Here is a 15,233-nt window from a genome sequence, read left to right as displayed (position 1 = left end):
GTGTTGCGGCCTCTGCTCCACTGTGGGTTCTGGGTGTTCGCCTTCGCTTCCTGCTTCTGCGTGGTTGGTTGGGGTTTGGTGCGTGGGGCTCCTGGTTACCCCGTCCCTTGGGCTGCGCCTGGTTCCTCTTGTTGCTTCCTAGTGTCGTGCCTGGGGCTCTCTGGGGCTCTCTGCATCCTCTGCCTGCACCTGGGTGGCTCGTGCTGCCGTGTGTGCGGCTGTTCTGTTCTCCTTTGCTCCGGCCTGGGGCTTCGGGTGTTTGTCCCGGGGCCTTCTGTGTGCTGGGGTTGCTTCTGGGGTCTGGCTGCTTCTGTTTTTGTTTGCTCCTGCCCTGGCTCTCCCTGTGCTTGCCTTTGGCTTGTTTCATGTGTTTCCTATCCTCCCCGCCTGGTTTTCTGTCTGGTGTGGTTGGGCGTCTGCTCTTCCTTTCCTTGGCGTCCCCCCTGGTTGTGTTTCCAGTGGTGGTTTGCCTTTTGGTCCCTGGAGTTCGTGCCGCTGCTGTTTGGGCCTGGCGGTCTTTCGCTGCTGCTGTGTCCTTGGCGTGGCGCCTGTTTCCCCTCTTCTATTCTGCTGTTCCCCCAACGACGCTGCCGGGTGCCTTTTTGGGCTCTGCGTCCTTGCCTGGGCTCTCTTTTGTGTACTGGCGAGGCACTGTGCGGTTGTGGCCGTGTCCTGGTGGGTCCTTTGGGGCCTTCTCTTGCCATTGGTTCGCTTCCCGGGCTTGTTTCACCTGTGTTGGGGCCTGTATGTGGTCCTGTGACTCCGGGTTTGCCAGCTTCCTGCTGGTTCGGGGTGGCCTCGGGCTGCGCCTCCTTGGCTTTGTGGTTGTGCTGTAATTTTCAGCCTGCTCTGGGGTGTGTTTTGCTGGGCGTTCCTCGTTCTTTCCTGGTTCTGGTGTCCTGGCTCGCTTTTCCCTTGCTTCCCCGGGCTTGTTCCCGGGGTGTGTCTGTTTGGGTGTCATTCCGCCCCTCTCTGGTTGTGCTATGGTTCTGTGGTGCTCTTGCCCCTGTGGGGTCCTCCCTCCTGGCTGCGGGTTGTCTGGGTTTTCCTGCTGCTTGGCCCTCTGCCTTCTCTGCGGCATCCGCTTTGGCGCTTTCCTCTGTTTCGTTTTCCAGCCTTTTTTGTGGTCCGGCGGTGGTGTGCTGGGGGTTTTCTATTCCTCCCTGCCCCTTGCTTTGGCCTTGGCGCTGTGTGGGCTCCTTCCTGGGTTTGGTTGGGCCTGCGGGTCCTCCTGTGTCGTCGGGTTGCTAGGCTCTGGTCCTGGCTTCCTGGCTCCTCTTGGGCGTTTGTTGCCCTGGTTTGTGCAGTTTTCTTGGCTCCTCTCCGGTGTTGCTGGGGATGGGCCTTGTGGCATTTTGGTCTGAGTACTGTGCGCCCTGTGGCCGTTTCTTTTGTCGGCTGCTCCTGGCCTTGCTGCGTGCTTCGCCTGGGTGTGGGTGGCTGTGCGGTTCTCTGCTGTGTTGGCACCCGCATTCACAAAGGGGAAGGGGTCCCTTGGGCACCCCTTCCCCTTTGTGACTGGGTGACCACCAACTTGAAGTTGGTGGTAACTGCAAATGTTTTGCGACTGCATTCTCAGCCACAAAACATTCCTGCATACCAGTGTGACTCGCTATTAGGATGGGACGGCCATTAATAATTAATATTTTGTGAGTCGGTAATAGGTTACCAACTCGCAAAGCAGGGTTGAAAAATGCCAAAAAGCTTTTTACTGGCCCGTTTGCGAGAGGTAAAATGCTTCATACATCTGGCTCTTCGAACCCATAGGGAAATCGCTAAGGTATCATGGCCCAAGTTTATACAGTTTCAATTCATGCAACCTATATATCACACCAGCTAAAGACTATGGGGAAAGGGCCACAAGGCTTTGCCTTCTTATTTGCATTGTATAGAGGATTGTGATGTTTTCCTGTGCTCGACTTAGGGATGCAGAAGACGCCAAAGGTACCGGCGGAAAGTTGTGGATGTTCTGACTGAGAATACACAGGTGAAAAATATCCTCCCAGTGAGATGGGCTTTACTACACATCATGGAAGAACTACAAGTGACTAGATATATTAAACTCTTTGTGGGATTTGGTGTGGTGAAAGCCAGGGTTTTAAGAGGAATGAAAAAACGGGGGGGGTCTCTCAAGGGGGCGTGGCCAGTGTAATTAAGGGCGTGGCTTAAGACATGTAAACTAAAAATTTGTGCTTAGCATAGTGTGCCACCCGACTGGTATTTTGCTGTTTCTGACATTGCATCCAGATATATGATACAACAAGTAACATCATACCTACAACAAGTCAGGACAACTGGCTTTGTCAATGGTTGTTAGTTGCATAAGATAAATGAGCAGCAACTATGACTTGTATTAATATTGAAAAAGCTTCCATTTAAAGCTCTGGTGACACCACGACGATGTTGCTGCTCCTGAGTTTAAAAAAGAGTAAGGAAATCCAGCGAGAAAATGACTCTCTTTAAAGGATTTCCCTTCCCCTACTATAACGCTCGAAAAAACGGACCGTCTGTTCCAAGGAACAAAACAGATCCCGATAGAGACCCGCTTCGAGGCCTCCTTAAAAAAACTGCCAGTGCTCAGACCCGGTGAGACCCGCCCCACTTAAAGCCCTGGTGAAAGCTAACAGGGACTTTGAGAAAACACGGGGATCTACCGATCCTTTTGTTCTTGCAAAAAGGAAGGCGGGCCTCCAGAGGTGCAGAATCGTGTGGCAACAAGTCTACGAGGTTCGGGGCTTCCCGCCAAAGCATGAAGGCATATGGGCCAATTGGCAAAATTATCATAATACCAGTGCAACTGATGTCATAGATACATAAACTCCATACCAGATATGAGGATTTCAAGATTTTTTTTCCTGTAAATGGTAAACCTCAAACTTAGTTGATAATGGGCTCATCCGTCTAGATGTAGGAATGCTCCAGTACGTTCAGTTGGAAATATGCAAATAAAGAGTACTAGAAAAAAAAGTAAAAATGAGCAGTACCAGTTCCACATACGTTTTTGAAAATTACTACACATAAACCGTCATTACAAATTGGTAGGACTAGGATGGGGTGTTTACCACACACAGGGCATGATAACGAGTTGGGTCGGTGTATTCCGACACGTGCATAAACCCCTGTTTGTGAACCGGTCAGATTTACAATTTGAAAGGTACTTTGGGGCATATCAACAAGCGGCAGCTATAATTATCACTGGCCGCCCTTAGCGTGAGAAATTTTATCGCCGGCCATTGCAGATAATTATCGCCATGCTAGCGCTGTTTTACCAGCGCATAGCGCAATGGCGATAATTATTCCTGTGATAGCGATGTGTTCCATGGAAAACGGCGATATTCTTGTTGATAGGGCTGGGTGGTCTCAGCCATATGATCCACCACCCATTGACTAACATTGTTTAGTCAAAGGAAAAGCAGGCGTAAGGAAAGTAGCAATAACCAAGGTTAGCGCTTCTTTTCTTATCGCTACGCTTGTTAGCGTGCCCATTGATAATTGGAGAAATGTCGGTTAGCGACATTTCTCCAGTTATTTTGGGACGGAACGCCCACTTTGCATCTCATTAGTGATGCAAAGGTGGGCGTTACAGGAAAGGGCGCTAAGGCAAGGATTAACGCGATAGCGTGACTTTGCTGATAAAGCGATAAAATTATCGCCGCTTTTCGTCCAAAAACGGACGCAAAAGCGGCGATAATTTTTTATCACCGACTTCTTGATATGCCCCTTAACTTGTCCAATAATTAACGGGTGCGTTAAATACCTCAACCTTTGGTAAACTTTGGTCAAACTTACAGAACTTTAAGCACATAGGGGCGTATTTACAAGCCTAGTGCCACTGATGCATCACTTTTAACATGGGACATACGGGTGGCGCAAGGGGCTTGTAAATAAGCTCCAAAATATTTACCCTATTATGTGGATTTTGGTGCTTTAACCACCCAAATCCACTTATTTCACACAAACTCGTAATTGGTGCTATTTGTCGTACCCAAATAACATACCCCATCGTATTGTTACTTATCAGGTGCGGTATATTGCACCTACACTCCGAGTTAAGTTATTTACTATGTGTGGTAAAAACCTCTTATTCTGACTTTTATACAAGAAAATTAGGCATAGCATGCTAAATCAATTTTAAGACACTGAATTCCGCATGTTTTGCCTTTTTAAGGAACATTTCCCTAATAAATTTCATCAAACTTGACTTACCTGAATTTATCACGGGAGAACTGAGAGGGTGTGGTAAATATCATACAACTTGTGATTCAGTATCTAAATTTAGACCTTAACTCGTAATGCAGACCCTATTTACTATTTTATATACAATTTTTCAGACTGCATATAAAACCTCTGGCACTATTTCATTGAAACCTAACTTAGAGTATCTTACAAGTCATGTACGAGCAGCCTATAATCATAAAGGATGTACAAAATATATTCCGAGAATTGCTTATAGCCCCTATTTATCATGATTGAATGTCAATTCCCCTATTGTCTTTATTTATATTCAAAACCCTTCTTATGTGGACACTCAGTTATTTCTCCTACCATCTCCACATCGCCATAGAAGTCAAATCTGGGCAAAAAAATCTGTGTACCAATTTCAAATGCATGTGTTGTCTGTTCGTGTATGGGGGCTGATTGTCCCAATATTTAATATTCCACATTTTGGTTATTTTGGGTAAAACATTAAGGAGAAAGCTATGTCCATCTTGTGGTATTTGTCCCTACCCTGATCTGTGGTTTTTTTTAGTCAAGAAGCACCAAATCTTACTCCTCCTCGAGGCAGGCATAACAAGAAGACATTTTCTCATTTCAACTTGTATTTCTCTAATTTGCATGTGTCTTACATTGCACAGCAGACATACAAAGCAGTAAAAGTGTTAAAAGATGGTTTGCGCAGTGGAAGGAGCCCCTTCCAGTACAAACTGTGCAAGGGTGTGTGCATTGGTGCATGGTAGTCTAAAGTGCGCTAGCGCAGGGAGAGATGAAAACAACACCATATGGGCTTCATTTATAAGGCCCCTTGTGCCGTAGGAACGTCACTTTTTGTGACGCTCTGTTGCGCAGGAGCCTGCTCCATATGTACGAGGCAGCATTAAGCCACTTTTTTGGGCTTGATGTTGCCTCGTAAATATTGTTCCTTTTAACACAGTTTCCTGCATTAAAGGGGCGTGCAATGGCTGTTGGTGGGGGTTTTCCCAGCAACATCCATGGTTTTTTGACACTGCCCCATATTTACAAGAAATTGTAACTCTGAGGCAGCGCCAAAACTGTATGCTTCCCCCGGGGAGGTGTAAGGGAGGCACAATGAGGGAAAATATATTTATTTCTCCTCGTTTTTCCTTTTTCTATGTGTGCTGCATTCTCCAGCACACATAGAAATAGGAAAAAGCTTTTTGTGATTGATTTTGTGCAGGAAGGTTTCCCTTCCTGCACAAAATCAATCCTCCTCAGAACGCAGGCACCCTTGCACCATGGTGCAAGGGTGCTTGCGTTGGTGCACGGCAGCCCATTGTGCGCCGGCGCAGGGGAAAAGGACAGAAGTGCACCGTATCTGGTAGATACTGCGCATTCCTGCCCTTTTCTTTTGGCGTAGAGCAGCGCAGCAGGAAGGCCTGCGGCACTGCCCTACAGCAAAACCGCATACGTGAGGCCCATATCTTTGTATCTAAGGTGCTGTTCTGCTCTCGCCCTTTCATGCACAGCAGCAAAACAACTTTAGATGCTGTGTTGAGTGAATTCATTCATAAATCTGAGCCATACTGTCTATTCGTTTTTGCAGATTGAGTAAGAATCGTCTGGCTTTTCCAAATGATCGTTTTAGTAGAGAAAATATATTGTACTGGTGAACATTCATGATAATTCATTAAAATAGAAGAATATAGAGGCTTATTTACAAGCCTCTTGCGCCACTTTTGCGTCATTTTTAACATGGGAAAAGTGACGTATGGTTTTTAAAGTTTTACTTAAATAATTCCATAACACCCCTCAAACTGCAGATCTGGTGATTCTCAGGAACCCCTTTGTCCAAGTTACAACCATTGGTTACAGTAGCAGTTGTATGTGGTGTAGAAGCAGGACCCAGAGTTTATGTGCAGTGACTGCTCCTCTCAGTTGAGTGCAGTGGCCTGTGGCAAATGGTTCTTTCACACAGATTCATCTTCAATGAAAGTGGTTGTTTGTGATCTTATGTGGGCGGGTTTTGCAGTATGGATCCCAAACCTCGGAAGGTGTGTGCCTGGAGAATGGTACCCAAACTCCTTTGGTGCTCCTCTGGCTAGGGTTACCTTTAGATGATTACAAACATCTTTTTTTGTAAAACAATGCATGAAAAATGGAGGAAGGCTGCCACCCATAGAAAACAACAAGGGCAGTCCCATCACACGCGTCTTCATCTCCTGCTCCCTATGTCTCATTAGTCCTTTATGAGCGTTTGTGGGGCAACACCTTTATTAAGAATGAATTATACTTCAGTTATCACTCTAAGTACATTCTCCTGTCCCTCAATTATGGGAAGAAGGGCCAGAGCCCAGGCACTCATTATGTAGTCAAGGTGAAAACCTGGGGATCTACTGCGGATTAATGAGTGATGGTGCAAATCTGAACACGTATAAACTGGTGATGCACAGCCATACGCAAATTTTGTATTCATGAGTACCTGTGAAAATCTGAACTGAAAGCAGGGGTTAAAAAATGATGGAGCAAATCGGGAAAGGCGCTAAAATCACTGAGTGATTACTGAGTGATTACTGAGTACAAATATAAACATGCAGAAAGGGGTGCAGAGAAATTTGTAAAATCTGAACGCGCAAGAATGAGTACTGGGTAAATTTGTAAATTTGAACTTGAAGGAGGGATTACTAGGTGGTGGTGGAGATGTCGGCAGGCATTCAGGATGTGATGTGATGGTGCAAATATCAGATTCCTGACAATTATGGTGGATGATGCAAATTTGCACATATTATTGGGTGATGCTGCAAATCCGCACACATACAAAGGATTAGGGAGAGAAAGTGGGAATTTCAACATGTACTAATAATAAATCATGGGGAAGATCTTACCATGCACCAGGAATACTGAGCGTTCATGAAACTCTTAGGATACACTAGTATTACTGAGTGGCAGTCAAGACATCTAAGTGCTGGTGCAACTCTACGCCTGTACTTGAGATTTATGAGTAACAATGTGGACATGCGGTGCAAATCAAAACATGGGTACTGGTGGTATCTATTGAAATGATGTTTAACTCTTAGCCAATGGTGCCCAACTCTGGTGGAATGCTTCCAGTTGCCCATTGCAAATGATGCTTGATGTATTGTGGGCATTATTCATGTGGTGGTACCCACGACTGGTGTGAGCCATTCACTGGGGTAATGGTTGTACGATATTATCACTACTGCTCTCTGTGACCTCAGCCTGTAAGTCTGGGAAAACATCTGTATCAATCCGTGAAATTACTCACCCATTCATCCATTGATGAACCCACTTATTACTCCAGTCATATCTCCATGCAACCACTTATTCATCCATCTGTCTATGCTTTTATTCATTCACCCACGCACCCAAGCGCTCATCACTCTGCAAACCATGTACTTACCCGTAAAAAATGAACTCACTCACACATTCATACCACGTCTTTCTCATTTTCACATCAACTCACTCACCCATTCACTCATACCCACAAACATACCATTCACTTAATCAAAACGTATTTTCTTTAAGAATTGCTTAATTTAATGTGCTTGTACAGAAAGAAAAAATGAAAATGGATAAGACTGTAGGTATGGCGTTAAGTAAGGACTGACTGTCAGTACATTAATGCTAATCCATCTTAAACGTTGTGTTCTCTTGTCCTAGGTTTATTAACAGCTGTGAACTGTGCAAAAGTAAGATGGGGAGTTTTAGTACAAGAGGGAGCAACTTTTGCCAAAGTTTTAGCCCTTGTACTTATCATAATTGCTGGAGTCGTCAAGCTTTTTCAAGGTATGTGCTTTGTTTATTAAAACCTTTTTATTGCTCCTCGATAAAGTTTTTGTTAGCAAACCCTTCTGTTCAAGGTGTATAAGTGATGACATCTGATTAAGCAATCCTTTATTTTTTTTATTAAAAAAAATAACGATACATAGATATGGAGAGAAACAGGGCACATGTTATGAATAGATACCAATCAGCATAGTAGTGTACATCAGTGAACCGGGGATAGAACCTGGAAAATGGAATTCTATTCAGAAACGACCAAAACCAAATCTTCATATTTGGATCTAAACACTCAACTAAAGGCATTTAGGGGCACATCATCAACGAGGCGATAAAAAACTTATCGCCGATTTTGCGTCCGTTTCCGGACGAAAAGCGGCGATATTTTTATCGCCTAATCAGCAAGGTCACGTTAGCGCATGAATCCTTACATTAGCACCTGCATTCGGAACGCCCAGCTTTGCATCTCTAATGAGATGCAAAGTGGGCGTTCCTGCCCTGACATAAGCAACATTTCTCCAATTATCAATGGGCACGCTAACCTGCAGAGCGACAAGCAAAGTAGCGATAACCTCTGTTATCGCTACTTTCCTTACGCCTGCTTCAAGACTGACTTAGCCATGATATCCTATGTAAGGTGGATATCATGGCTAAGTATGCCTATCATCAAGCTATCGCCAAACTTTGTGAGATATCGCTGGATTTCCAGCGATAATCTCACATTTGGCAGTTAGCGCTTGGAATTTTATCACTTTTGAGACAAGCGTTGCTAATAGCACGCTATCTCAGCGATAAAATTCCACGTTACCCGGAGATAATTATCCTAGCGCTAAGTGCGCTTAATGATAATTATCGCCGGTCCTTGATGATATGCCCCTCATTTCTTCTTACGGGTGCGACGACTCTTCAATACTAGTTTTGCACATTAATTGAATTAAAGAATGTCTTCACCCACTGATTCACCCCAGGTATAGATATAAGTAGCCACCCTATTGCGAAAAACAGTTTAGCAAAAGCAAAACAGCAATACATCAGTGTTGGCAAAGCCAATAGGTCTCGCCTTTACAACCTATTGGCTTAGCCATTGCTTTTTAGCAGTGCTGTACAGCATCCCTGATGCTGTGCAGCATGGCTAAAGAATAATAAAATAAGTCTTTGACACAGCCACATTCATCATTTTGTAGGGGTTTGACAACAACGGAAGCAACCCTGCTAACCTAGAACATGGGTAATTAACCATGTAGTGACAACAATGGTTCCAGTATAAAATATTCAAATTCAACACAAATTTACAGAAACCAAATGTAAGAAACGGTGCCAAGACACAAAATATGTAAAGGAATCAAAATTATGTTTCAATGATATACTACAAATATACAATAAAGACTCCCCACTTTACACTAGACAAACATATAAAGACAATGTACAGTTTAAATAAAGAAACACAGGCAGAGGGTGTCAAAATCAATTAGTTGATCCACAAATATCAGAACCTGTTTTAACCTAATCTGCCAATAGGGCGTCAACGGCGTTTCAACTCTTGCATTTTGATGGATCATCTTCAGGACAAACCAAATTGGAGCACAAAAAACATGAATGTTGCTGGCCTCATGGAAAATGCAAAACTTCATATGGGAATCAGTACTAACAATGAGAATACAACCCTTGAAATATTTTATCCAGTTTGTAAAAAGAAAGGTCACAGGCCCAATGCCCAAACTCATAGGGTTGCTCAGGACCACGTTCAGGAAAAATTCCGCCAAGTACGAAAGATATTAATCCAGGGAGCACAAATTGGCTCTCCTGTATCCGCGCAGTAAAAATCACAATCAGCGTGTAGACCGCAAACTGCAAGGGTTGAAACGCCGCTGAGCCCCATAGGCAGATTGCAATAAAACATTGACTGCGTTTGACTTTCCTTCCAAATAATATTGACTTCCTTTGTTTGCTCCATGTAAATTCTTCCCGATGTGTTGGAGTCGAAGCAAACTGTAGTGCTGTGTGTACTATGTTTGTATTTACTGTTTAGTACTGAGTACATGGGTGTTCTTCTGTTCCAAGGTGATTCTCTTTTTCATATTCTATTTGCTCTCAAATTGTGTTCTGATTCTTGTTAGATATGTCCCTGTTCTTTCTACTGCCTGCACAGTGTGTTTACTCTCTAATAAAGTTTTTACTCACCTTTCTGGTGAGTCGTTTCTGCAATGTTTGCGATGAGTGGCTTTTGAGAGCCCACTGCTTGATCCTTCTTTGGAAGTCGCACCACTTATCTGCTTTTTCTATGGGGACACTATGACCAAGACAAGATAGAAGATCCTGAAGTAGCACCATCAGCTGAAACGTTTTCAAGGGAAGTGTAGGAGCCACAGTGGGTCAGTATGAGATATCGACCTTCGTGACCCCCAATGTCTGACATGCATCTTGTCCTAACCCAGTGAGTTGCTCCACGCTGAGTCACAGAAGGCTAGGCCCTGGCCGATGTCAGTGAAATGCATCGAGTAGAACCCAGAGTGCTTGTCACTGGAGTGCTCACATCATTGGAACACATGACGCCCTTCCAGAACTCTGGGCATGTACTTCAGGGGTGCCCAGATATCTTTTGAATGCATCTGCTCCAGGCGATTGTGACACAACTCCCTAACCCTGCCAATCTCACTCATACCCTCCTGCCCCAATGACCGCCTGTCAGCAAGCACATGCTTGTGTGATGGTGGCCATTTTGTTTCTTCCATTGCATCAAAGGCCAATTTTCCACAGTTTTCACTTCTTCAAAAGGAATTAATTCAGCTCTCCTAATTCCCAGTACAGAGGTACTAATGGAACTATATAATATAGCTATACAATACATGATATTCTGCAATCCCTGTACACAAACCTGTCTCTAATTTCTTTATAATAGACGACTTGTGACAGTCACCTATTATAAAGAAATGATGCAACCGCTCAACTGTAACAACTTATTACTGTTGAGTTTTGATGTCACAATGGCTGCTGCCAGAGCCATCAGCCAAGGGGAAAGGCAGGCCAGGTCACAGCATATTTAAAGCAGCTGTTTAAAGAATAAAAACAAAATATGCTTTTCTTTCTTCTGCTCTGTTTTACGAGCATCTACATTGATATGCAGAAAGGAGATATTTATAGCAACATGTTTTTTTTAAAACTCCTTAGGTAATTATAGAAAAGTTAGAACCTTTCTGCATGTGCTAAAATATTCGTAGCTACTACTTTACTTACTTCTAATTTTGCAGTACAGAGTGTATTTTTATTTATTTTGTATTCTTCTTGTTTCCAAACACGCTGTCTCTCTTTCATATGAAAGAGCTATGCACCAAGGATTTAAGTGGTGTGTGCTAAAAGAGGTGGTGTGACCATGTATTATAAAGAATAAAGTACCTCCTGCTGTACATGATGAGGATATTGAAAGGCACCCTGAAAGTTTTAACCTAATATAGAAACTCCGATTTTCGGCCTCATTCCTCAGTGTCTTGCAGTATCCTTACAAAGTACTCCTTTAAAAAGGTTCTTTTGACGCTGTTTTTGTTGGATCTAACTGATATGAGTCAAACGATACATCATAATGCACTATGGTTATCAGCCTCCAACTTTCATCAATGACCTTATTCGCCATTGGCAGCTACATGGTCACATACAGGCACATGCATCATCATAGGGTTTTGCGATTCCTTAATAGCGATTATTAAGGAATCGCAATTAAGGAATAGCAAAACCCTATGCATGTAGGAATCGCTAAAGAAATAGCGATTCCCACAAATTCCTTAATTGCGACTAGCAAATTGCGAGTCGCAATTAAGGAATGTCTTCCCATTCATTCCTATGGGCCTCCAGGCCCATAGGAATGAATTAGAGATTGCGGGAGCAATTTGCGAGTACCAGTAGGTACTCGCAAATTGCTCCCGCAATTTCGATGGTGCAAGGGTGTCAAAATGACACCCTATTGCACCCATGTATGTTCACTCTGCACAAATGTTGCATACACACATGCTCTAAGGGCATGTGTGTGGGCAACATGAAACTTAGAAAAATGCAAATAAGTGCATTTTTCTAAGTTTTCGCAAATTACCATGAGGTCCAGCCTCATGGTAATTTGCTCACGCTAATAGCGAAATCGCTATTTTTTAAACTGTAATGCATTGCATTTAAGGAATCTCAATTAGGGATTCCTTAAATGCAATCGCTATTTAAGGAATCCCAATTTTGAGATTCCTTAAATAGCGATTTTTGCATTTGGGATGATGCATCCCAAATGCAAAAATACCGGGAGCAAAGGGTCAGATTCTGAGAATCTGCCCGTTTGCGACCGGTATTTTGCTTGATGCATGTGCCTGATAGTCTTGTTTGCATATGTTCTAGTCCCACTGCTTGATCTTCCGTGCTAGACTTTCTTCCTGCTGTTACTGATATTTACTCTTCATGCATTGTAAAGCTCTTCTCTCACTCTTTCTAATTATTTTCGGGTTTCTGATTCTAGTATTTATATTATCCACTGTTAACCTGAAATCAGCCATGTCAAATACGATTTTTCCTACCGCAGATTTTCAGTACCTCGCATCAGAGGTTAGACTAATGCATTTTAGTGCTCGTTTCCGCTTTACCAGACTAAGGTGCATTAGTCTGACATTTACATCCATTCAAATTGAATGTGTGATGAAGCGCTGAAGAATAATTAACAACAAAAGTACTTCAGGCAGTTGCTGTGCCGCTGCTTGCCCCAGGCAATTTACTTACCCCACTCAGTTCTCTCCTCTGTCGGCCTCAGTGGAAACATTGCTGTGGAGACCAAGTGTGACTGTGCTACATTTAGTGGCATAGCTAGGGGTGGGGGTGTGGTCCGTCCTGGGGGCGCAAGGCAAGTTTTCTTTTCTCTTTAATCACCTCCCCCACTCGTGCTCGTGTTTCGGCCCCGCTCGTCGGCGTCTTTCGACAGCACCTTGGCGGCAAACTAAGGGATCGCCCTGGACATCCACAGCTCTAGCTACGCCACTGGCTGCATTGTTACTGCAGGGGCACACGGCTGAAAAAAATATACAAATCTGATGTGGTCAGGCCCGCCCTCAATCTCTGGGGGGCATATTATCAAGCACGGCGTTAAAATTATCGCCGCTTTATTGGCAGAAAACTGCGATAATGGGCTTGATAATATGCCGCAGAGAATTCCAATAGAAGCCCAAGTTCACACCAGAACATGGGCTTCTATTGGAATTCTCAAGGGCATATTATCAAGCCCATTATCGCCGCTTTAGTGGCAGTTTTATGCCGCTAAACCGGCGATAATTTTAACGCCGTCCTTGATAATATCCCCCTTACTTTCCCCTGCCAAGATTCTCTGATTACTTTGTCTATTTCTACCCTCACCAAAATGTATTTCAACTCAAAAACAACGGGGCATATTATCAAGACACGGCGTTAAAATTATCGCCGCTTTAGCGGCAGAAAACTGCCGCTAAAGCGGCGATAATGGGCTTGATAATATGTCCTTGAGAATTCCCATAGAAGCCCATCATCTGGTGTCAACATGGGCTTCTATTGGAATTCTCTGCGGCATATTATCAAGCCCATTATCGCCGCTTTAGCGGCAGTTTTCTGCCGATAAAGCGGCGATAATTTTAACGCCGGACCTTGATAATCTGCCCCTGGGACACCTGGATCCGAATGCGATCTATCTCATCTGGTGGCGGAGGCTGAATGCTGTGTAACACGCAACAGCAATAAGTGCACACCAGGTCCAGCCACGTGGATCTGGCATCAGCTTTTATTGTTTTGCAGGCAGTAGGGTCATGCATCTGCTAGTTGTTCTGGTTGAATAGGCCTATTACACCACCAGGTATTTCCTTGCAGCCTACCAAGTACCACTCCACCAGGGGTTAGACAAACTCATTTTAGTGCTGTCTGCATTACCCGTCATGTATTGCGGCACCATTGCTACCATGAGCTACTCAAGGCTACCTGGCGGCATTTTATAAAAGATGCCAGGGCGCTTTTGGATTGTACTACAGTGCACCGTGCAGTGCTGGGCTATTGCCGAGCCTCTCTGACAAGGTCTGTCACATTTGAGCCATGCTTGCCTGGGAGGATAGTACGTTTCAGGGTTTCTTTCAGCTTCAGGGTTTCTTTCAGCAGTTTTACAATCTTTTTATAGTTTTATTTGCTCAAGAGAGAGTCATTTCTGAAATGTATGTTTCCATCCACTTCATTGCTTGATTTTACTCACACAAAAGTGTCCCTCTAAGGGCTAGGTCCTTAAATATTTTACGTTGGGTTAGCTTCACAAAGGTTATGCTAACAGCACAAAATGTTTTTTTCCTAATTCACTTTCCAGTGCAAAACGTGTTTTGCTCTGGAAAGTTCCCTAAAAGTAATGCAAAGCAGCGCAAAGCACTGCTTTGCATTACTTAGCCCCAAAGGGGAGTTACATGGGCATTTCCATGCAGCCACCCATGCCTTTTGGCGCAAAACCCTATCTACAAATAATAGTAGACAGGGTTTAGTGCCAAAAGTTAACACCATTTGAAAGGAGACATTAAAAGGAGAAATGTTTTTATTTCTCCTTTCTTTTCCGACTTTGCATGCGTGCTGCACTGAGCAGCACACATACAAAGGAGAAAAAGTTGGAAAGTGTGTCTAAGTATAGTATTTGGTACTGGAAGGGTATCCTTTCAGTGCAATACCTATGGTAGACTCAGGCACGCACCCTAGTACTATGGCGCTAAGGTGTGTGCCTGGCGCACAGCAGCTAAAATCTGCGCCGGCGCTAGGTATAGGGGACGAGAGAGCCATATCCGCTGCTCCCTCCTTGTCATGCAACGCAGTGCAGTATTTTTGGCTGCTGCGCCGCGCTGCGTTCCGTGTTTTTTTTTTTTAGAATCTGGGCCTAAGTGCCACACATTTGGTCTCTGAATACCATTCATAAGTACGCAGAAACCATGGAAATGACACACATATGCATTCCGAAATATTGGCAGCTAAGGATTTTGACCTCGAAAAATCGGCCTGGTTGCAACTGTTGTTACATCATTCTCTTTTTGGGGCTCAGATTAGTCTGATCAACTTTTGGAAAAGGGTATTTTTCAAGTTACCTGGTTCTGATAGAGCTTTCTTGTCAAATTGTGCTTTCTTCTAAAATCAGATTGCAAACCAGGTGGAAAGGATTTAATATATTGCTAATCAGAATGATCAAATAATGCTCTTTTATTATATGCGTAAACCGTTTCTTTGAAAAAAGGAGGCCAAGCACCAAT

At 43.9% G+C, this 15,233-nt stretch overlaps 1 protein-coding gene across 3 annotated transcripts in view; it reads left to right on the top strand.

Annotated features, from left to right (window-relative positions):
• Nucleotides 1-15,233, top strand: part of LOC146822827 (Y+L amino acid transporter 2-like) — a 436,531-nt gene that overhangs the window by 256,894 nt on the left and 164,404 nt on the right. For all 3 annotated transcript variants that reach the window (XM_085607020.1, XM_085607018.1, XM_085607019.1), the window contains one exon: nucleotides 7,858-7,983. In XM_085607020.1, the coding sequence (XP_085463146.1) occupies nucleotides 7,858-7,983 (126 nt within the window). The remainder of the gene's footprint in view (nucleotides 1-7,857; nucleotides 7,984-15,233) is intronic.

This window comes from Triturus cristatus, chromosome 5_2, assembly GCF_964204655.1.
Source record: "Triturus cristatus chromosome 5_2, aTriCri1.1, whole genome shotgun sequence".
Taxonomy (NCBI): domain Eukaryota; kingdom Metazoa; phylum Chordata; class Amphibia; order Caudata; family Salamandridae; genus Triturus; species Triturus cristatus.
Note: the sequence above shows the minus strand (reverse complement) of the source record. Positions and strands in the feature narration are given on the sequence as shown.